We start from the raw sequence: 25,478 nt of genomic DNA on the forward strand, positions 1-25,478 counted from the left end.
TTAGTACCTTTGATTCAATACCTGTCATAAAAATAGACATAATTTGCAAATTCTCTTAATCAATTACATTCTTATTTATTACATCATAAAGGTATTAATTTAGAAGTCAAACAACAAAAATCAGCGTTATATTTTCAAATTTTTGCAGGACTAGTTTTGATGGTTTTACCAAACCAGCATCCTCAGCTGCAAAAGTGTAAATGATCATTTTCGCTTTTGCAGCTGAGAATGATTTTTTGGTAAAACCATCGAAAATAGTCCTGCGAAAATTTGAAAATATAACGCTGATTTTTGTTGTTTGACTTCTAAATTAATATTTGTTTGGCATGTTATTGTATCTTAATCATAAAGGTAGCTGAGCAAATATTGTTTGCCCATTCACAAAGTTTCGATAAGTTGGTGACTTTTTCTGGAATGTGGTTAATCCAAAAGTACAATTTTTCGTAATATTTATTTAACCTGCCCGTCTCCCCTTGCCAATTTTTCTATTCTGTTTTAATGTTTTTACAAAGTTTTGCTTCTGTTGTAACTTTTAAATGGGTTATTTATTGTAATTTTTAAATTCATTATTTATTGTTTGAGCATATTTTCTTTCTTTATTAGTTAATTTATGTTATTCTTTAAATCATCTAGGATTATTATGAGATAATAAAAAATCCTATAGATTTGTCAACAATAAAATTCAAGCTGCAAATGGGACTGTATCAAGATCCATGGCAGTACATTGATGATATGTATCTGATGTTTGATAATGCAGAGGTATACAATAAGAAAACTTCAAAGGTTTACAAATATTGTTCAAAGGTGAGTATTGATAAATTTCAACAAACATAAGATAATAATAAATCCTATAGATTTGTCAGCAATAAAATTCAAGCTGTAAATGGAACTGTATCAAGATACGGGGCAATACATTGATGATATGTATCTGATATTCGATAATGCTGTGATATACCGGGTGGTTATAATTAAACTTCTTCTATAAATGGTATTCTACAGCTCAAATGGGTGAATGGAATGCAAAGAAATTTTGTATATGGGTTATGCATAAGATGCTCTTGTGGAATTTCGAAAAAAAAAAAATTAGTTCCAAAATGTCCACCAGAGGGCACCATTTTGGGAAAACATGCAATTTGACACAATAAATGACCAAAACGGAATACAGAAACTATATTAACAATCCAGAACAAGAATTATGCATAATAAAATGCAAAACCAGGAAATGCTGTCAGTTGTAGGAGAAAAATGTCAAGATTTGCATGCTTGGGAAGAGGTAGCTTTAAGCAAAACAGGTTAGGGTATAAAACGTTTGCAGATGTTGTCATGTTTAAGTCCATGTTATCGGCTAAACTAATGACCGTCTCTTTAGTTGAACGTGCGTTATTGGTGAAGCTGTTTTACGAAAACAAGGGGAAAGCTTCTGCTGCAGTTCATGAATTTCATTGTAGAAAGAACCTACGGTGTAGACCAATGTCTGCTAAAGGTATCCAGGCCATGATTAAGATATTTGAAGAAAGAGGAAAATTAGGAATTCAACCTGGATGAGGCCGTAAACGTGTCACAGCAGTACTTGTTGATGCCGTCAAGACAGCTGTTGATGCACAGTCACAGACATCAGAGTTTGGGGGCAGTAGCACGTGTGCAGTTTCTCAACAGACAGGCTATTCTTACAGCACCGCCCGAAAAGTACTCAGAAACATAATGTGCTACTTGCCATACAAGATCCATCATACCTAGGAGCTGCTTGATAGGGACAAGCCACAACATCTCTCATTCGCAGTCAGTCTTCTCAATAGAATGACTATTGATCTGTCATGGTCTTGGAATATTCTGTGGAGAGACGAGGCTCATTTCTATCTCAGTGGGACAGTCAACACACAGAATTGGCGCATTTAGGCTAAGATAAATCCGTGGATCCTCACTGATACTCCCCTACAGTCTTCAAAGGTCATTGGTGTAGATTCATGGTGACATTCATCCTTGGGCCATTCTTCTTTCAGAAAATTGGTGAACGTGGGTCTGTCACATGTTCTGTTATGGGCTGTCAGTACCATGATATGCTGCAGACATTTGTTGTGCCACAACTACAGCAAAGACGGGTCCTTACATCGACCATTTTCATTCAGGATGGTACATCCCACACATATCCATGGGCCTGTGAAGGCACTATTGCTCCAACACTTCACAGAGGAACACGTTATAAGTTGTTCCTTTCCTAATCCATGGCCACCATGTTCGCCGGATCTAACTCTGTGTAATTTCTGGTTATGGGGCTATTTAAAATGTCTGGTGTATTGTGGAGGTGTTCCGACGTTGAAATTCTTAAAGAACTTCATAACACTTCATGTGCGAAGCCTCACAACTGATCAGTTACGATCTGCTGTTGAACACACTGTCCATCAACTTGAAATTTTGCATGTGAATGAGGGTGGTCACAGGGAGCACCTTTCCCTGCATCATCATGGACATGATTAACAACTGCTCCTCTTCTACAATTTTACCCTAATCTGTTCTTGTTTCTGCAAACTCAACAGTTTTTGTTTCTCCCCTTACTTTTACTTAATGTGGTTCGATGACAAGGTGATCAGAAACTACTCAATAAATGTTATTGTTTCTGTAGTCCGTTTTGGTCGTTTATTGTGTTAAATTTCATGTTTTCCCAAAAAAGAGCTCTCTGGTGGACATTTTTAAACAAAAATTTTTTTTCGAAATTCCATGAGCTCATCTTGTGTATAGCCCATATACAAAACTTCGTTGCATTCCATTCACCTGTTTGCGCTGCAGGATGCTGTTTATAGAGGAAGTTTAATTATAACCACCCTGTACATTAAGAAAACTTCAAAGGTTTACAAATATTGTTCAAAGATGAGTATTGATAAATTTGAATAAACATATTTAGACACATGAAAGGGTGTCGACCAAGTTCGGAAAAGAGGGAAAAGACAACAGAGAGGCACCGGTTAGGTGTATCTTACATGAACCGTTTTCGGCTGCATTTGACGCCCAATTACTAAAAAGGTATTAGACCTGCAAAACTTGAAATTTTGTATGTCTAATAAAGCTCCCTTGAACACCTAGAATAAGAAATTTCATTACTTTACCTCTTATAGTTAGGGAATTATTAAGGTCTGAAAAAAGTCATTTTTATCTCTCACTGATTGACACGCTTATCGAAAACCTAGACCGCTTCTAAATGACTTTGATACTTGAAATTTGGCATCAAGGTAGATCATTAGGCTTATACAAAGGAAAAAATCTAAAACTTCAAAAAACTAAATTATTGTTGAGGTTAAACCAAATAATACTCATAACAAGCATTTGACACCATTAATGCATTAACAAGCATTTAACAATAGATGACGTTGCACTGATCATTGTTTTCTGCGCCACTCTGCTTTCTTTGCCGAAAGTGAAGAATAAACACCTGTTTATAAAAGATGAAATATAACTCTCATAACTCAGAAACGAGTATGATGTTGAAATTTTGTAAACTCAGAATGTTGAAATTTTGCATATAGCAGCGGTTCTCAACCTCTTGACTGACTCGTACCATCTAAGCAAAATTTGCAAAACTTTAGTATTACCATTGCAGTTAAGATGCAATAACACGAACAAGTATTAATTTAGAGGTCAAACAACAAAAGTCAGCATTATATTTTCAAATTTTCACAGGACCAGTTTCGATGGTTTTACTGAACCATCATCCTCAGCTGCAAAAGCTGAAATGAACAAGATAAGATATAGTGATTAGCCAAGATAGGAAAGACTGTACAGGAGTTAAACTACTGGTGCCATCTGTTGATGAAATGAGAATTAAAACATAATTTCCTTAAAGGCTGAAGGCAAAGATGTACTGGAATTAGGGTTGTCGACTAGAACAGAAAAAACTCCTGTCTAGTCTTTCTTATCTAATCCATTTGTGCTTTTGCGACTGAGGATGATTGTTTGGTAAAAGCATCAAAACTGGTCCTGTGAAAATTTGAAAAAAAGATGCTGATTTTTGTTGTTTGACTTCTAAATTAATACTTGTTCGCCATGTTATTGTATCTTAATTATAGGAGCCCCAAACAGGCTTTTTTTCCCCCATGTGGCTTTTGTCATTTTGCAATTGTATGAGTTTCTGAAGCCACAAAACAGGTTATTTCCCTTTTTCCACATGGCAGGTTCACCATTTTGTGATTGTATGAGTTTCGGTAAGTATTTTTTCCCAATTTTTTAAGTTTGACTTGTATTATTAAGTATTTTAATTTTTAATTGATATTTTGCTTTGCTTATCTGATTTCATTCTTTTTAGTTGCAAATATTTTATTTTGTTTTCATTTTTGGTGTGAAATTTTTCTACTGTTTTGAGCATTTTTATTAGTTAGTTAATTTAGTTTGATTTTCTGCATTGTTTAACATACCTTCATCCATGAATCGTTTCACTAAATTTCGCCTGAAACAACAGAAATTTCTGAATCACCTTGACTTTTTACTAAAGTGTAAATGTAATCCCCAATTTCATTCAAATCAAATCTAATCAAAAATCTTCCAGTCATGTTTCAAGAATTCTGTTAAACTGCAAGCTTGCCCTGCTTCGGTCCATCATAAGGGATACATGTCATAAGGGATACTTGCTAATTCATATCCAAAATTCACTGCCATTGAACAAACATCTTGGTCTAGAACTGAGAATGTAATTAACTGTCATAAAAACATCCTTACATTTAATTTTGAAAAACTTCTTTTACAGTCTTGCAATTTAAGTAGTTTTGTAATGTAGCCGCTCCTCAATAGACGCTAATGTCGGCTAGCTTTAAAAGGATTTATTATTAACACAGCACACAGGAATGGTTACAAACAAAAAATATACATAAAAATGAAACATATACCAAATGGAACATCAAACATTAGAATTACAGAGACATCTAGAACATTAAAGTTATTGTTCTCATTTACAGCTATCATCATCGCGGCTGGAGGTCAACTGTCGTTTTTTTCCTCTTTGCCACTAGATGGTGTTCAATAAAATAGTTTGGTTACAGTTAAATAGTTCTGTTACATCCTCCCCCTCTGACTTTGTATACGTCTCAGGAAGAAGTCAGGAACTGACATTTGTCTACTTTGTGCAGTGGGCGGAGAACCAGATGGACTGGCGAGTTTGACGAGCTGTAGATTTAGCATCACCAGCATCTTGTGCAACAGGTGCAGATTTGGGTGGTATTACTCATTTTGGGCATCCTCTTTTCTTTAAGGAAACCACTGGTGTTACCCGAGGTAAAGTCTGAAACTTATTTTGATCTTGATATGGTTTCAAGGCTGAAACATGATACTTGCTGAGAATTTTGTCTGGTTCGTGAGGATCGACAATATCATAAGTGGTTGGGGATCTGGTAGTCACTATCACACAAGGATTATCTCGCTTCGGCATGAATTTAGCAGTTTTCTTTAGTGGATCTTTGCTGATTGGGTGGAGGGTAACCCAAACTTTATCTCCAGGAACGAATTTCGGAGTTTCTCTTTGTTTTTTGTCAGCATATTGTTTCTGCTTATCTTGATGCAATTCGACTCTTTCTTGTACCTGTTGTACACTTCTTGCAAAATGTTTCAAATATGAAGTAGTTTCGGGAACAAAGTTATTGTTCTCATTTACAGCTTTTATATCATGTTTTATGTGCAAATTGAAGAAATGCAGCAGAATGTCCAGTTGAATCACATTTGGCTGTATTCAAAGTAAACCTTATTAATGGCAGTTTATCTTTCCATGACTGATGGTCATTACCAACAAGTATTGCTGAATGCGGTTTCAGATCTCTATTCTTCCTTTCATTTAAACATATTTCTGAAAATTTCATTAGAGATATGTTTCTCATTCAATTAATTCAGTTCTCATTTTGCGACAAGGGAAAAATACATAAAACCTCAATATCTTTATTAAAACTTGAAAAATATAGAAAATATAAAACATCAAATACAGTTAAAACAATTAAAAACAATTTTGACAATTAAAATTAGAGTTAATTAGTTAATTTCTAACTGGAGAAGTCAAATATTTGAACGGAATTTATTGACAGTTAAAACTTGCCAAGTTTGAAATCTGATGTCAAAGAAAGTAATAAATACTTTTTAAATGAATTGAAGAAAATTGTGCATTCCTATAGCAGTGATTAAAGAAACTTCTATGGAATTTGCCATCTGTTAGATGTTAACTATTTTGCGGGTGACACTGACAACACCAAATGTCGTTTCTCCTGAACTTGGCCCCCATTTCACATTTGTGCTGTTAAGATTTCTGTATCCTGAAATATATATATGCATTTTAGTCTATCTTTTTTTTTTTTTTTTTTTTACCTAATTAGCTTTCAGAAGTTTTCCGAAGTGTGATAGATCAGCCAATGCAGTCACTGGGTTACTGCTGTGGTCAAAGATATGCTTTCGAAGCTCAAGTTCTCTATTGTGCACAGGCATGCTCTATACCTGTTGGTGCTATTTATTGGGAAGAAAGCAATGGGTACTTTCTTTTACAAAATTTAATATTATATACATTTTTATGTAGTTATTTTTTTTCTTAGTAAGTAATTATTATTTTCTGCTGCTTCTTTTAGGATCAAATATTGTCAGAAATGTTTCTCTAAAATTTCAGAAGATTGTACACTTGGAGATAATTCTGTTGAACCATTAGTGTAAGTTGTAAAATAAGTCTCATGACATATATATTAATTTGTAATGTATTTATTAAATTTGAAATTTTTCAAACAGCATACAAACTGTATTAACTCTTCATATAAAGCATTATGAATGGTTATTTTATGGACTGAATTATCAGTGCTGCCAGTTTTTACCAGCAGACTTCCAAATTTTAATTATATTCTCAATCTCCTGATAAGTCATCACATCTCCCAGTTTTTAACTCATTATCAATTCATATATTTTTTTTCAAATGCAGTGTAGAACTATTGTTAATCGCAAAGTTAAAAAAAGAAATTTCTCAAATAAAATTTTGTTTATAATTTTTTTTTTAAAATTGCATTCCACCTCTAAATGAAACATTAATTTATAATTAATTCTAATCTCAGTAGTGATTTTTATCATTTTTTTTCAATTAATTTTTATTTTATCTGAGTTGCATTATTCTATTATAATACACAGAGCTTGTTTTGAAGACTTAAGATATCAGGTACTTGTCATAATTTGTCAAAAATAGAACACCATTTTATTAGATACTATTTTAAGTTAAAACATCAAAAATTTCTAAAATAAACATTAAAAAGAAACAAAAACATTTTATTAAAGAATAATTATCTACACCAGAGTATCCCAAAAGCATTTTATTAAATGATAGTCATCAACACCAGGATATCTCAAAAGCATTTTATTAAAGAATATTCATCAACACCAGATCATCTCAAAACCAAGAATTATCAAAGCATGTAAGATCCAAGGAACTTGAATTATAGGTAAATAATACCAATATTGCCAAGCTTTAAAAACCAAATGTCTTCTGTAAACAAATACCATTACATTTTAATGCTCAATAGTTTTATAATTAATTGTCTTATGTCATGAGATTTTGTATATCTTTTTCAGGAAAAAAATAATTAAATTATTTAGCAAATTTAAACTCTTGCCAGTTGTTTCATTTCCTAGTTGATTGAAATTCCCAAAACTCTAGACTGATAGGCAGTTGTGGAAATTGAATTGAAAGTGGATACTTTTGTTTGGATAATATGCTAAATTTTAAATTTGATTTGAATTTTGATGGGAAAATGGAGTGGCTACATATATGTTCATAATTTTCCCATATTAAGGTAAATACAAGGCAGAAAGAATATTCTTGAAGGCACTTATCTGTACATACATTTTTTTTAACTGTAAAAAGTAAACTGCTTTTTTGTGAAAATGTAATATGAGTATAATCCCAGTTGTTGTGCCCTCCTGCCACAAAATCTATTTGTGATGGGGAAAAAATGTGTAGTTCGACCGCCTCGTCTGCAACCATGAGTGCAAACATGCATGCACCATTTGAACCGAATTATTCTCAAAATAGGGTGGAAGGATGGGGTCTTTCTTCCCCCCCCCCCAGCATAGCTCTTTCCGGAGAAGAGAAGCCCTTTCACGTCGCAGCCCTTTCATCGCCCCTTTTGGACGAGTCTATGTGTTTTGGCAGAATGCCAACCAGGGTTGCACTTGAGATGGTCGAACTGTACCTTGGGGGAACTGATCATGTAATTTATTATAATTATGTATATCAGTATAATTATTATTGCAGAATATTCTCATGAAGTCTGCAGTATGAATGAAAACATAACATTTCTTCTCTGGACATAAAATAAAGGAGCTCACCTGAGTTACTTTTCATAAATTTGAGCATAAATAGCCACGAAAATATTCAAGTATGCTTTCATGTACCAGGGTTCGTATGGTCCTTAAGAGTCCTTAAAAGTCCTTAAGTTTTTTGGAATCGATTTTTGGTCCTTAAAAGTCCTTAATTTTGCTCAAAAGTGGCAGAAGGTCCTTAATTTTAATCATCTGAAATTTCTGTCTGTTTTTACGACTGCCATTTGGAGTGTGAATTAGCATTTTGCAGGAATATTTTTGGCAATTCACTGACAAATATGGCTATTTTTTGAATGGGTTCATGAGTTATAATTTGTTCCTATTTGTAATATAAATAATGATGGGATACTCAAGTTTCTGAACAAAAAGTGAAAAGCATTTCAAAATTATTTAATTTTTGTAATGAAGAGCTCTCAAAGAAGTTTACGCTTTTGGGGATGTGAATTCTTTTATTAAACAGTTCTAAATTTGGCGATTTTAAGATCGGTTTCTATAGAAAATTTTTAATTCCGAGATCTGGGAATTTTTCACAATTTTTTTAGAACATTCAAAAATTGTTAAATTTTATTAAAATAATGGTAATATATTGGAATTATATTTAAGAAATAACATTAAAATAAAGCATTTTTATTTTTCTTTGTCATATTATAAAGTTCCATTTTGGCCCCATATTGTACAATTTTTTGAATCTGAAAAATAAGCAAGGAATAATGCTATAAAGCACAGTTTACAAAACAGTTTTTAGCAAAAGCAAAATAGCTATGTAATTAATTAAATATGTCTTTTTAATTTTTTCATGGTAAGAATTTTTCCTATTTCTCAGAATGATCAGAATTCTCAGAAAATGCATCAGTTTTCTCTATAATATTAATTTCGCACTTTTTTCCTCTGATTTTTTTAAAAACATATCTGGCTTTTTGTTGTTACAGAATTGGTAGGGGTAATTTTTCTTTGGGATTTTAGACATTGAAGCTTGGAAAGTTTAGAAAGATTTTAAGGCAAATTTATAGACCCACGATTCTAAAAGATTCCAGAAAAATGTGATAAAATGAAGTTTTCTGGAGTGTAAGAGAAGTATGTTTCTGACCTCCACTTGCTCCCTGCATTAGTTGTGTCATCTTGATAATTTGTAATTATTAGTCTTTCCATTACTGCTGCTGACATTTGAGTTTATTATGATAATAGAGTTACTGAAGCAGATTAAATTGAAATTAAATTGAAATTAAATTGTATAGTCTTTGACCACTAGCCCATATTTTTAGTTTGAATTTGACTGTTCTTGTTTAATTATATCACCACAAACTGTAAATGATTTTGTTAGCATAAGAACAGGCCTATATGTTCCAAGTTCTTTTTGAATAAGAAGCTTATTTAAACCTTTATTTAAATTTATTATCTGATTTATAGTTACTTTCAGACATAGTGATAATTTGTTTCATGTCTGTGTGTGTGTGTGGGGGGGGGTGTTGGACTATTTAACTTTTACCAGATCAAGTAAGCCTTCATAGGTAGTACATTGTGGAGAGGTTGACAGTTGGGAGATAAAACACGCAGAAACTAATGAGAACATTGTTTTGCATATTGAGACAAATTTCTAATTGTTAGAAAACATGTTTAAGGAGAAGGAAATCGATATAAATTAGCCAAAATGTCTGGGCAGGTTTTGTTGAGTTTTATGTTTTGTAGCTTTTAATGTGTAATTATCCTAATATCGTTTAAAAATCAATGTTAAAATTGCATGTATTTTAAACTGTGAAATTTTATGAGATTGTAATATTAATACGGTTTTTAACAAATATTATTAAAAAATAAATTTAATTTTATAGTGGCCATGTAAATCCATAATGACTAAGGTTATCTAATACCTAATTTAATTATGACTAAATGCATTATCTTAAAAGTTATCTCTCTATATTAAAGCAAGTTATTGCCTTTCATTAATACGCTGAGCCCGGCGTCGGTTCTTGGGAACTGGTACTGGAATTTTAGTTTGGCTGGCATCGCTCCACGGGACCAACAGTATTAAAGTTAAAAAATAAGTATAGTCTCAATGAAATGTGATCAAATGTAGTTTTAATGAGATTTATTGAAACATTCTAAACAAAAATAGGGCTTAGCTTTACACATATTACAATACGAGACAACTATTTTGGTAACATTTTTGGCTATCTTGCATCCAAATAGTTTTGAATTGTCATCATAACATTTCAAACAATACTTTCGGACTTTATATATGTCTCTTTTTTTTTTTTTTTTTTTTTTTTTTTTTGTATAATTTATGAATAATTTAAGTCAGCAATATTGCACCGCTTGATCGTAATATTGCCACCGGCTATTGCTGCCGGCTGAACAGAAAGGACAACAAATTCGGCGCCGGGCTCAACGTGTTAAACCTTTACCGTGGTCTCAAGGTAAAACACAGAAATATAAAAATTCATGTGAAACTTATTCATGTTTGAGGTTCTATTAGGCCACTAAAGCATTAGCGGTGATAAGTTGTTTTGCATTAGTGAGACTTAATGCAAAACAAATTATCACCGCTAATGCTTTAGTGGCTTAATAGAACCTTAAATTATATTAACTGAGTTACAACCCCTGGAACTCTACACGAAGTTATGACACTAACAGCATCAGACAGTGGTCAGCTAACTTTCAAAATTTGCTAACTGTGCCTACATCAGTCCTTTCAGGTTTGTTCTGATTAGCAGGTCTCTCTATAGGCAAGCAGGAGCGGTGACAACAGCCAGTCTTTTGTTATGAATCATCCTGATTATGATTTTAATGATCATTTTAACCTATGCTGCTTGATATAAAATCTACTTACTATTTACTAAACCTCTAGACTGAGCAAGTATGTGACAAAATGAGACATAAAAAAAAAAAAAAAAAAAATACCTAACTGTTAGTAAAATGTAACTAAAATGTAACTTATCTTCTTTCAGATATGTCCAGTTATTATGAATGTAAAATATTTAATGCTACTTGAAAAATTTCATAAAATTAATTTTTTCTCAAAATATTAATAATTTTGTTAATTAAGTTATGTTTAATAATAATGCAAGCTACTCATGTTCAGGCATAGATATAATATTTTTAATTGAATTTATTCAGTTCCATTTGCTCATAGGTCCTTAATTTTTTTCATTAATGGTCCTTAAAAGTACTTAATTTCCTTGTGCAGAAATGTGTACGAACCCTGATGTACTTACAGCCTCTGAAAAAAAGAGGGGGGTTATATTGACATTATATTGTCATTGGAAAACAATCCATAAAGAATAGCCTTGTAGATGAACGTACTAGCGGCATTAATCGGCTAACACCAGGATTCAGTCAATAAATCCTGAACTGGGTGCATTGATACACAGTGGGCACTTACTACTGTTATACTTAGTCAGCATTTATCTGAATTAGTGAGTATTTACTGTACCTACAAGTAGCCAGGGTTCTATTCAGGGTTCATTCATGAAATCACCTTTTTTTTTCAGTTCATATTAAGTGTTGATGAAATGCAAATTGCAAGAATAATAGTATAATCTATGTTACTATTGCTTTAGTTTAATAATAATTACATATGATTAGCATAATTCTTACAATTAGCATACTAAATGCTAAAAGTGTGCGTGGGGAAACTACTAATATTTAATTAAAACTTGTTTCTGATTTATTTAATGTATTTTAAATAAAAATAAAGTCATTAAGAATTAATGGTTGCTTATTTATTTCAGTAATAGTTTAAAGGCAAAACAGCTTCAAAAAATGAAAAATAATTTCTTGAAACCAGAACCGTGAGTATTTAAGCATAATTTTTCCCCTTACAAGATTATCTATGCTGCAAAACAGTATATTTAAAATGAATTAAGAATCTTATAAAATTGATATATATATATATATATATATATGGGATTTTAAATCAATAGCTTAATATTTTTCCTTGCACGCTGTATAAATGTTAGCTGTTGACTGTTGACTGCATGAGTGAAATTGATTGAACTCTTGCCTCTTTGTTTTATGAGAGGAGATGTAAGATGATATAGATGTGGTATTAAGAGATGTAAGAGGTTATAGTTGTCATGTTAATAGATATAAGATGTTATAGATATCGTGGTAATAGATAAACAATGTTATAGATTTTGTATTAAACTATATTATAGATGTATTAATGTTTTATTAAATGTGTTTTGTTTGAACATGAAGAACATGAATTGTTATTTCGAAACTAAAGAACCCATATATATATATATATATATATATATATTAGATATATAACATTACAAAGAGTAATTTTCCAGATTGTTTATAAAATTATGCATTTAACATGGCTGATTTGTAACATTTACAAAAATGAGATCAAATCTTAGTATAGATTTTATAATGTAAATACTTTTATACAATTAAGACACAATAACACGCCGAATAAATACTAATTCAGAAGTCAAACAACAAAAATCAGCGTTAATTTACAAAATTTTCACAGGACTAGTTTCGATGATTTTACCGAACCATCATCTTCAGCTGCAAAACCACAAATGAACAAGATAGGAAATAATGTTTAGATAAGATAAGAAAAAGCAAGTGGCGCCATCTGTTGGCGAAACCAGAACTAAAACATAATTTCTCTAAAAGCGGAAGGCAAATTTGGATTGGAATTAGGATCGTTAACTAGAACAGAAAGATTTTTATGAATGTGAAATGCCTCTAGAAAATCCAGTTCTCCAATGGAAGATGTTTTTTGAATAATTTTGGCAGCAGAAAAATTGAAAGTGTGATTTTCGGACCAACAATGTTGAGCAACAGAAGACTTCTGTGTTTCCTTTTTTCTAACATATGCCTCATGTTCTTTGATGCGAAATTTTAAGGCTCTCTTAGTTTGGCCAATGTAAATTAAACCGCACTGGCAAGGAATCCTATAAATACCCCAGAAATTCATATCCGGAATGGGGTCCTTGAGTATAGAAGTTGGAATTTTATTGATGGGAGAGTAAACAACCCGAAAGTTAAATTTCTGCAAAAAATTTGTAAATTAACGCTGATTTTTGTTGTTTGACTTCTGAATTAGTACTTTTATACAGTCAAAAGTCGTTAATCCGGACTCGTCGGGACTTCGGCGATTCCAGATTATCGATTTTTCCGGATTATAGATCATCAGTTTAAATCTCGTAAGATGGCATGCACAAATTCTAAAATTAAAAATATGAAACCGTATTTTAGGAAATAAAGAACAATTATGATCTAAAGGGTATAAAAATTTACAAAAAAAGAAGCTTAATATTTATTTGTTTACTTTATTAAACATTTCTTTCAATGTAAGTTGTTTCGTTTTATGTTTTAATACTTTCTCTTTAATTCTATAAAGACATGATTTCTTGTTCAGTTAAAAAGCTCTGCTGTTCAAGTCCCGTAATTGCTGCGCCGAGAATACCGACTAACTTGTCAATCAAAATTTTTTCGTTTTCACTAACCTCTCTGTCACCTTCTTCATGTCTTTATCCATTTTTTGCAGCAGTTCCACTTTTTGTTTGACGGACATCGAGACATACTTTCGTTTTGTAGATCCTTTGGGAGCTCCAGAATCGGAAATTGACTTAATCGAAAGTTCAAGTTTACTTTTATAAAATTGCTCTTACAGTCTGCAAAAAATAATAAGCTACATCCAATTCGAAGATTAAGGAATAACGCAAGCATCAGCATTAACTGAAATAGATAACTGTATAATTTTAGCTTATACCGTCCGTTATACGTTAAACGTGCACGCAAAAACGTATTCTGCATTTGCGCACACGCATATGCACTTGCGCGTAAAGGTCTTACGCGCACGCGTAAACGCCTATGCGCATGTGTCAACGCGGCGCATGCGCAGAAAGTTTTTAGCTTTGAGGTCCGGATTATAGATCATTCCGGATTATGTGTGTCCGAATTAACGATTTTTGACTGTATATAACAAGAAGCATGGGATAGTGCTTATTTGTATGACCTTTAAACTTTCTGCATTTTGACGTGCTTGTTATATGCTCTTTCATTAAGAAATTATTTTATTTTATGGAACACTATTATTTTTTATCTGATAGTTATATCATGAATGCAAATGTACATGAGATATGGAGAGGAAGATAAACTGTTGTGCATGAATAGTTATCTAAGGAATTAAGAAAAGAAACTCAAAGAGATTTATATTTTTATAAAAGTAACACCTAAAATAAAATATTTTGTCCTGAATATACATCAGTGGCATTAGAAAGATGTCCTCTGTAATTATACCAATGTATAAATAATGATCATAGCACTAAAAGTGTATCCTATATTTTTAAATTGCTGTTAAATTTTATTTTTAAATTGCTATATTTTTAAAAATTGGAAATAGCTCTTAGAACTGACAGTTTGTCAGATTGCACTGATGATAAGTATGATAAGGAGAAGACTCAGGAGATTAGTTGGTAGTATAATATCATATGATACAAAGAAAGGAAGTCTAGAAACATTTATCCTGACTAAATCAACCAGTAAAACTGTTTTCTTAAACTGTATTACACGTGCACTTTTTTTTTTCCTATTATGTTTACTGGAATGGTTTAAGTCATTGGTCTTCAAATTTTTCAACTCAAGGAATCCCTTTTTGTGTTGTATTTGTTTTGTGTGTGTTGGTGCAATTCCTACCTCAGAGAAGTAACTATCAAAAAAGTATAGAAAATGTAATAATATTGCATTTGCACAGAAAACTTAAAATAAAATCTCTATTTCATTACATATGTTTCACTGAATGAATTGAGTAAAAGTTTCATAAATGTTCATAGTTTCATTTCATAATTATTAATTTATTAATTACTACTACATGATACGTTTAATGACTTGAATTTGCTTGTCCTTTTTCTACAGCATAGCTCTATTGATGTTATCTGTAAAGCACATCTGACATTTGGTGTTTAGTATATTAATTTTATTGCAACATAGTCTAAAATTGAGTTTTCACCAAAATGAATATCCATATGAATACATAACATGGGGTTACAGGATTTTTATGGCTTTGTGAGAAATTTCATAGTATTCTACATGAATTTCAGCAGCATAGTCTACAGCATCTTCTACTACCGTGACTTTTAATGAGACAGTGCATTTCCTTGATTTTTGCTGAAAACAAACATGCACAATGGATACTTCCCTGTCAAATCTTTCTGCATTATTGCAAAACGAAAACTGGAATTATTATCTGGAAGATAATAAATAAAATAAAGCACACGGAATTTAGATTGCATAATTAAAACAAACATGACTTAATGTTCATAATGGCACTATGAGCACCACACTTATTTGTCTAGTGTGTAACCTTAATAAATATCATCATTCAGATGTGCGGACGTGCTTCACAAATTCCAAATTTCATTGACAACTCTTTCTTGGTACGAAGATTTTATTTTCATTTAGTGTGTATTTTACTTATATATGTTTAATATTCAATAGCTTTTTTAGATCTTGCCCAGAAGGGCTATTAATTTCGTTTCGTCATTTTGCATCGGTTCACTATAAATATCGGTTAACTTTTCAAATTGTTGCCACAAAAATATTAGAGCCCTGCATTATATTTAAAGAAATTAAATAATGAGGAGTCTGCATGAAAGTATGTATGTTTCTTGCTCTGTGAAAAAAACAACTGAAGCTAGAGACATCAAATTTTGAATAATATAATCTTTCACCAAATATAGACATCTAAAAGCCCGAATTTTTAATTTGGAATTTGTTTTATTATTGATTTCATATTTTGTAATACTTTAACGAATTTTTGATTAACAAACTCAAGGACTTCAAAGTAAGCAATGGCAACATTGTACAGAGAAAAACATTTTTATCTTCAGTGCACGAGACTGTGTATTGGAAATTCTAAAGATATACTCATTTCAAAACTATTTTGCGATATTGCTCTTGAATTGAATTTTATGGTTTTAGTGTAAAGGACATGAAATATTAATAAATAAAGGTAACACACAAAACATTAAAAAACGCCCCTTTGTGCGTAATATAAAATCTGAAAGCTTTCAGACTTTTTTTTATTTATTATTTTTTCTTCAAATTCTACACCAGACCTAGGCATGATTGCCATTAGTCTGTGACAGGCAGTTCAATGCAATTCCAGAAACATTAAAAAAGTATAATAATTTTTTGACAGCATTATTGTTGCCACGTCATTAAAGTCCAGAACAAGTGTCCAAATGGTCATTGCACTTGTCATCAATATCACATGATGAGCAAGATGGAGTGTCTGTTAAACGAAATCTGTGTAGGTGTTTTACGAGGTATAATCAGAAGTTTGTGATACCAACAGGTCTAGGTAGGTCACAAGGAATGGTATTCTCCATCACGGAACTCCAAATCTTCCCCTTCAAAGTCCCCATTCTTCTCTCGAAGATGAGCTCCACATCTGACTTCAATGATTCTCTTAGCACTGTGATAGCAAACAGGAAAACTGGGTTGAGAAAAGACAGATCCATCTATAGCCAGAGTGTCAGAAATCTCATTAGAGATTCCACAATGACTTGGAATCCACTGCAGAGTAATAATGCAACCATTATTTATTAGAGAATTTATCACGAGCTGAGAATTTAAAACAGACTCATTGTTTAAAGTATGACTGAAGGAATTGCTTTAATAGTGGCCTATGAATCAATAAATTTCACAAAGCTCTGATCATCTTGTTTAATGATTTCATTCAAGGCCAGTTTAACAACAGTCATTTCAGCATTGTAGCTGGTAGCATTTGCATCAGCCCTGATAAAGGACCAAGAGTCAACTCCTGCACCAGCATTAATATTAGCACCCATAGCAGAACCATTGGTATACTCATCGGAGTAAGATGAAATCTTTCTCCGTTAGTTGCCAAAGCAGCCATCTTCATTTCTGTCTCAGTGTAGGATTTTTTACTGACTGGCAGAACCAAGTCTTAACTTATAATTTGGGGAGTTCAAATGTCTTAGAAACACACTAGTCTCAAGTAGTGGCTATCTGTTTAAAAAAAAAAAAAAAAAAAAAAAGGATATAGGGGGAAAAAAATCAGACACTTCATTTGTCACATGTAAAAATGTAGATAGAGATTTTTACCTACACTCTGCAGGATTGAATTCTTCCAGAAATCACCACACCTCATCAATCTGTCAACCATCTTGAGAGTACTTATTTTCCTTTGGTGAGTTAGAGGCTCAATATTTATTTGCAGTTGCATGGCCCAGATAGGAGTAGAAAATGTTCCACCAGTGTTGATTCTCAGGGCATTATTTTGAGTAGTTTCTATCCTGTTCTGTATTGACTCAGGAGCAGTTATGAGAAATTCACCACCATATTCGACAACAGGCCTAATATAAGATTTATAAGTTGTATCAGCTAGATCTTGTGTAATATCCCACTTTACACTGGTAAGCCTTTTAAGCAGTCTGCTTCTCAGATGGCCTATACCTAGTATCCTGTTGGCCTGTTTGTTCCACCGTAGCCTGGAATCCAAAACAATTCCCTGGTAAGTAACCTCTTCAGTCCTGTGGAGCTGCTGGCCTCCATTAAATAGCTCTATCTCTCAAGGTTTGGTACCGAGGGTAAAAAGCTGAAAGGTTGTCTTACTTGTATTTACATTCATTTCATTGTTTTTTGACTGAGTCGGAAAAGGCATCAAGGGGAATGTTAAGCAAATCCTGGATAACATGGATATCTTGCCCAGCAGACCACAAAACAAGATTGTCAGCAAAGAGAAGGGTCTGCATCTCAGGAGGGGAATTCATAAGATAGTGGATAATATCATTGATCATGATGTTGAATAGAACAGGACTCAGGACCAAACCCTGAGGAAGCCCTTGTCTAGTTTGTCTATAGGCAGAGACAGGTGATCCAGATTTAGTTCTGATAAATTGCTGGTCCAGAAAAGATTTAATTCAGTAAAATATTATTTCCACAAATACTGATACCGATTAATTTCCTGAGCAGCTTTTTTTCCATACTCTATCAAAGGCCATTTGGAAGTCGAACAACACTGCTACTGTTACGAAGAACACAGAAAATATATAAATCAAATATATTCAAAACAGTTCATTCAGTTGCGGGCTGCCTCTACCCGAGGCTGGGTGCATTATAAATAAAGACAAAAAATTCTTAATAAGCCATTCTTATTTTCATCAAAACAGTCTTACTCTTCTGAGATCAGCTTTTGTTCTGTCTACAAGCAAAACATTCGAAACACTCAGCACGCAGGCTGATGTCATGAACAGCAGCCATTCGCACCAGTTATTACTTCAGTTCATTTCACAACATCCTCCCCCCCTTGAGACTCAGGTTGAGTCTCAAGCTCATAACAAACATTATTTAAAAGATCAAGTCTTTTTGGAGCTTTTACAAAGGAGGAATATTGTTGCATTACTATTTTATCAGGTGCAACCCCCCTTTTAACGTACATCTAGCACTAGAATTAGATTCCTCTGCACCCAGTTTCTTATCAGGAATTATGTTTCTGTCATTGGCATGTATCTCCAGAGGAAAGATGCGTTGTATTGGTCATACAACTGTTCCATGTCGGGTCTTAAGTTTAACCTTGCAAGTCTTTCCATCACGTCCAGGGATCAATTCTGTAATTCGGCTAAGGGCCAAAATAAACGTTTTTTGTTATCATCCCCCATCAGTACTATTTCTCCAACTACAGGTTCCCGAGATCGTTTTTCATTATGCTTTTGAACCAGTTGACTAAAGTATTCTTTTCTAAAGCATTGTCGCAGATCATTTAACGATTTAGTTCTATACTTTAATCCCTTATTAAGACTTGACGAATTTAATTCATCAAGATCTTCAACATTGGAATTTCTCTTCTCGATAAGAAACATGGTGGGTGTCAGAAGCGCTAATTCCTGCGGATCTTCAGAAACATACGTTAAGGTCTACAATTTATAACTGCGCATGCTCGTGCCATTGCTGTGTGTGTTTTCTTGAGCTCTGATTTTCATCTTTATTTTGCGATAATTAATGTGTGTAAACTATTTATTGTGTATAATTTTATTTGTGCAAGTGCTCTGCTTTATATTTGTGCAATTTGTTTCAAGTTAAAAGAAGTATTGTTAATATTATGGCTCTTGCAAGATTTCGGTATAGTTAACCCTAGCTTAACGATTTGTTTACTTCTTTGAGTAGTGCTACGAAGTAAAAGAATGCCAAGATGGACGAAGACGATGATGTGTTTTATAGTGCGCTTAAATGTTGCTATGATAAACTTGAAACGGCTATTGAGTCAAAGTGTAATATGAACCAGAATATTCGTGAAGAGGCAAGGCATGCAATGTGTGAGTTAAAGTGTTTGATTACTAAGAATTTTGAACGTATTAAGTCGTTGGGTTACCGTGAAGCTTGTAGGGAAAGTCTTAAAGACATTTTCGTTAAACCAACGTATGCTAGTGCTGTGCTGCCATCTCCTGTGGAGAATGCAAAACAAAATTCTTTAAGTTGTGGTCTTGTCATTTCTTCGGAAAATCGTTCGTCAGAGGATATTAAGAAGATTCTTAAATTACAAATTAATCCTGTAGAGAAAAAAGTGGGTATTCTCAATCTAAAAAATATTGGAAATGGCAAGGTATTGATATAATGCCCCTCTGAAAATGATTTAAAAAGGATACAAACTGAAATTCAAGTAAAATCACCGGAATTAACTACCTTTCCTTCCAAACGAAGGAATCCTACGATCTTAATAAAAAATGTCCCTAATGAGATAAGGGATGAGGATGTTCTCGATGTTTTAAAAAATCAAAATCCAGATGTTATCGCCTCTGAAAATAAATGGAGTGAATCTCGAATTCGATTTACGTTAAGGAAATTTCAAAATACGAGACATTTAGTTGTTGAGGTGCATCCAGACATGCATAGAGGTATTTTACAGGAATGTAGACTAAAAATTTCTTGGAGCATCTGTACGGTGGATGATTTTGTCGTAATTAATCGGTGTTTTAATTGTTTAGGATATAATCACCGTGCTGAACATTGTAAAAATCTACATGCTTGTTATTTCTGTGCACGTGAACATGAAAGTAAAAATTGCCCACATAAGAATTTGAAAGTCTGTGTCAATTGCATTAGACGCAATCAAAAAATAAAAGATGAGAAAAAAAATTAAATGTAAGCCATTTGCCTTTTTCTGAAAGTTGCTCTTGTCATGAATTTATAAGAAGTCAAAATATAGCAAGAACAAATTATGGATAATAGTCATAATTTTATTTTAAAATTTGTTCAAATTAATTTACATAGATGTAAGGCTGCTACTCAGCAACTTGTTTTGAATATGGAGGTAAACAATGTTTCTGTTGCTTTTATTCAAGAACCTTACTCTTATCATGGTCTTATGCCTGGCTTTCCGAGTTCCTTTAGGTTATACTATGATTTTAACTCAGAGGTCATAAAGGCTGCTATTGTTGTTCGAGCCGGATTTCTACCTACTTTTTTGGATTTGAGATTCTTGGATTATAATATGGTGACTCTTGATATTATTTTTAAAGATACTAAATATTTTCTATTTTCATACTACTTTGAGCCCTCCCGATGTATTGCATTTGATTTGCATAAAATAAGTCGGGTCTTCCAGGCTAAGGATCTTGCAAAGCTTATTTGGGGTATGGATTCCAATAGTAAGTCTGAACTGTGGTTTAGTCCCTACAGTGATGCTCGAGGAAACAAGCTTGGAGATTTTCTCAGCTCCTATAACTTATATGTGATCAATGAGGACTGTGGCCCTACCTTTTGTTCGGAACAGGGATCAAGCTATATAGATGTCACAATTATGGGAGCTGATTTGCTAGCAAATGTTCCCGCTGGTGTCTCTCGCACTGTGAATCATTGTCAGATCATGCAATGATTGAATTCGACTTATCTGTTTCTGATGCTTCTTTAATTGCTGTCAGTAGAATTTTGTTTAATACAAAAAAAGCAAATTGGGGATATTTTGAAAAATATTGTTCACAGTATATTTCTTTAATCATTAATGGTTTGGATTCTTGCTCAAGCACTGACTCACTTAATGTGATTGTAGATTTTATGACTTCAGTTATTTTTCGGGCATGTATTAAGGAAGTACCTTGGTGGTCATTGGAAATTTCCATTATGAGAAAGAGAGTCAACACGGCTAGACGGAGGTTCCAGAGGACTACTAGCAATGATATAAGGGACTTGTATAAGTGGAAATACCTTGATTTAAGGAAAAAAAACAATGAAATGCTTATTGAGGCCGAATTAGAGTCTTGGAGGAAGTTTCTTTCCGATATCAATAATGAGAATGTGTGGAAAAAAATTTACACTTATGGTATTAAAGAAAATTTTATGAGGAAGATTGAGATCTCGGGCCTTCGTCTTTCAAGCGGTAACTTTACGTCTTCCTTGGAGGAAACTATCGATGCTATTCTTGATAAAGCTTTTCCTCCTGATTGTGTGAGACTTGATAATGACTTTCATACTCAGTGGCGCTCATGTGCTCGCAGTAGTTATGCGTCTCAGATTGATCCTCCTTTTTCGCAGGCCGAGGTTGATGATGTAATTCGTAATTTAGGGCTTGGCAGGTCTCCTGGGCCGGACTCTATTCCCAATGAAACCATAAGATACTTCCATCGTCTTTTTCCTGCAGTTTTTCATAGATTATTTAATATATGTTTGAATCTTGGTGCTTTTCCACGAACTTGGAAGAACGCCCTTGTTATTGTGATACCCAAGAAACAAAATATCACTGTTCCACATGTGAATAATCTTAGGTGTATCTGTCTTCTTTCTTCTTTAGGTAAATGTTTTGAAAAACTAATTACTAACAGAATTACTTGGCATCTACATAAAGAAAATATTCTTAGTGCTGACCAATATGGTTTCATTGCTCAAAAATGTGCTGAGGATGCACTTCTGCGTCTTAGCAACATTGTACAGAGGGGTAAGATGAGAGGTTTGTACACTATTTTAATTTTTCTTGATATTGAAGGAGCTTTTGATAATGCATGGTGGCCTGCTATTCTCAATTTACTAAAAGAAATGAAGATACCTCAAAATGTGTTTAATGTTGTTTCTGATTTGCTGAAAGACAGGACGGTCGAGCTTTCTTTGGGTGGCACCTCAAGTTTTCGCCGACCTCAAAGAGGTTGTCCACAAGGTTCTGTTTCCGGTCCCAAGCTTTGGATTATTATTATGAATGATCTCTTACAGAAACTTTCTGATCTCTTCAGTTGTGAAGTCATTGCCTTTGCAGATGATTTGTTGATTTGTATTCAAGAAAAAGAAATGCAAAAAGCTTTTCGTCTAGCCCAAGATGTTATAGATTTCATTTATCATTGGTCAATAGATTTTAAGTTAAAGTTTAACCATGCAAAATCCAAGGCCATGTTTATTGATAGAAAAAATACTACTTATGAAGGATATCAATTGCTTTTAAATGACAATCCCCTTGAGAGGGTGAATGAAATTAAATATCTAGGTGTTTTTTTGGACAGCAAATTTAACTGGAAAAAGCATATTTCCTACATTTCTAATAAATGTGAGAGGCTTCAGCGTGGGCTGAATCGAATTGCTTGTAATAGTTTTGGTGTTAAATCGAATGTTAGCACAATTATTTATAAACAAGGCATTGTACCCCTTATTTCATATGGATGTAGAGCTTGGGGATTGTCTCTAAAAAAGAAAATTAACTCTAAACGCCTGCTTCGAGTTCAAGACGAATTTTGCTGCGAGTTATAAGCGGTTACCGAACTATTAGTTACAATGCTGTTTTCTCTCTTGCCGGATTTCCACCACTGGATTTGTTTATTCTGACTTTTATAGATTATAAGAATAGTCTTGCAAATTACTCCAATTCTCACTTTGATCGTTTATTGCCCTTGTCTGTTCTACTACATCCTTCTGTAAGACAACCAGTACAGATTCTGGATAGTACGGACACTGATGTTAATTCATTCTCATTTGTGCTGTATACGGATGGTAGTAGGATTGATGATAAAGTTGGTTCTGCTTATGTTATTTTTGAAGATGATATTGAAATTGAGTGTCACCAATTTCGCATTAGAAATGAATGTACTGTATATATTTCTGAACTTCTGTGTATTAATTTTGCAATCAAGTGGATAATTAGCCAGAATGGAAGTGGTTCCAGCTACTTGATCTGTACGGATTCTCTCTCTTCCCTGGAATCTCTTAAAAATACCTCTTTATGTAATGATATTATTGTCAATATACAGCAGTCTCTCGGAGATCTGGAGAAGAGGGGTATTTCAGTGTTTTTTACATTTGTCTGTGGTCATTCGGGTAATTATGGAAACGAGAGAGCTGATTGGCTTGCTAAGAATGCAACTAAAAATGATATTAACGTTGATGTAAATATTCCAAAATCTTATTTAAAAAAAACATTTAAAGCTAAAATGATTGAGTGGTGGAACTGTGATTATATCTCTTCTGATAAGGGATCTGTTACAAAAGCATTCTTCCCAACTATTTTTGAAAGACTGAAAAGTAAGGACTTGTTACTCAATTTTAAAGTTACGCAATTTTTGTCTGGACATGGTAAGTTTAATGTTTATCTTGAACGATTTAAGCTGATATCTTCCAATTTGTGTAATTGCAATCTTAGCATTGAGCAAAGTGTTTTCCACCTGCTTTTTGATTGCCCACTGCTTGATAAAGCAAGAAATCTTTTGAAATGTAGATTGAAATTCATTGGAATTCATTGGCCGCCGAAATGTTATGATTTTGTATCCTCGATTTCGGCCTACCGAGCTTTCAATGATTTTGTTGACTTTTATTTTAAACACTGTTAATGATTTCTTTATACATTCTTATACTTTTGTATTTACTTGTGTTTTTTTTTCCTTGTTATGATTTCATTGTATTGTTGAAAACTGATGATATTACTTACTATTCTGCCTTTTTCACTTACGATTTGTAAGTCTCGTGCGATACTTTGTGGTGCACGAGGATTTCTTTTTCTTTAAATAAATAAAAAAAAGAAAAAAAAAAAAGTCTACAATTAATTATAGTTTCACAATCATAAATAATAGTACAGTCAAAAGTCGTTAATTCGGACACCCATAATCCGGAATGATCTATAATCCGGACCTCAAAGCTAAAAACTTTCTGCGCATGCGCCACGTTGACACATGCGCATAGGCGTTTATTCGTGCGCGTAAGACCTTTTACCACTGCGCATATGTGTGTGCGCAAGCGCAGAATACATTTTCGCGTCCGCGTTTTATGTATAACGGACGGTATAATCTAAAATTATCTTTTTCAGTTAATGTTGATGATTGCGTTGTTCCTTAATCTTCAAATTGTATCCGGCTTATTATTTTTTGCAGACTGTAAGAGCAATTTTATAAAAGTAAACTTAAACTTTTGATTATGTCAAATAGAATTTCCGATTCTGGAGCTCCCAAAGGATCGTACAAAACAAAAGTATGTTTCGATGTCCGTCAAACAAAAAATGGATAAAGACATGAAGAATGTGACAAAGAGGTTAGTGAAAACAAAAAAATTTCGATTGACAAGTTAGTCGGTATTCTCGGCACAACAATTAACATGACTTAAACAGTGGAACTTTGTAACTGAACAAGAAATTGTGTCTGTTTATAGAATTAAAGAGAAAGTATTATCACATAAAACGAAGCAACTTAAAACATCTTACATTGAAAGAAATGTTTAATAAAGTAAACAAATAAATATTAAGCTTTTTTTTTTTTTTTTTTTGTAAATTTTGATACCCTTTAGATGATAATTGTTCTTTATTTCATAAATTAAGGTTTCATATTTTTAATTTTAGAATTTCTGCATGCCATCTTACGAGATTTAAACTGATGATCTATAATCCGGAAAAATCGATAATACGGAATCGGTGAAGTCCCGACGAGTCCGGATTAATGACTTTTGACTGTATAAAGTTCTTCATATGATAACACTGATTTACCTAAAGTACGTTTCAGCAATTCGTTTACTGTATGCACCAACCTCTCCCACCAAGCTGCAGTAGGTGGAATAAATTTCCAGAGTATCTTTTCAGTTCCCGTTTCCTTCAATACTTTAGCCCAATTTAGTTTTGATAAATCATTAGATGCACCCAGGGTTCGTAGCGGTCCTTATAAGTGCTTATAAGTCCTTATATTTGAAAATAAAATATTAAGGCCCTTATAGGTGCTTACTTTTTCTTT

General features: G+C 33.1%; 1 protein-coding gene across 7 annotated transcripts in view; it reads left to right on the forward strand.

The window, feature by feature from the left end:
• Nucleotides 1-25,478, forward strand: part of LOC118205803 (CREB-binding protein-like) — a 173,740-nt gene that overhangs the window by 72,870 nt on the left and 75,392 nt on the right. For all 7 annotated transcript variants that reach the window (XM_085810520.1, XM_085810519.1, XM_085810517.1 and 4 more), the window contains 4 exons: nucleotides 634-804; nucleotides 6,339-6,490; nucleotides 6,585-6,662; nucleotides 12,042-12,101. In XM_085810520.1, the coding sequence (XP_085666646.1) occupies nucleotides 634-804; nucleotides 6,339-6,490; nucleotides 6,585-6,662; nucleotides 12,042-12,101 (461 nt within the window). The remainder of the gene's footprint in view (nucleotides 1-633; nucleotides 805-6,338; nucleotides 6,491-6,584; nucleotides 6,663-12,041; nucleotides 12,102-25,478) is intronic.

Source organism: Stegodyphus dumicola, chromosome 2, assembly GCF_044657685.1.
Source record: "Stegodyphus dumicola isolate Sdum_Otavi_A_Nest chromosome 2, ASM4465768v1".
NCBI classification, from domain to species: Eukaryota; Metazoa; Arthropoda; class Arachnida; order Araneae; family Eresidae; genus Stegodyphus; species Stegodyphus dumicola.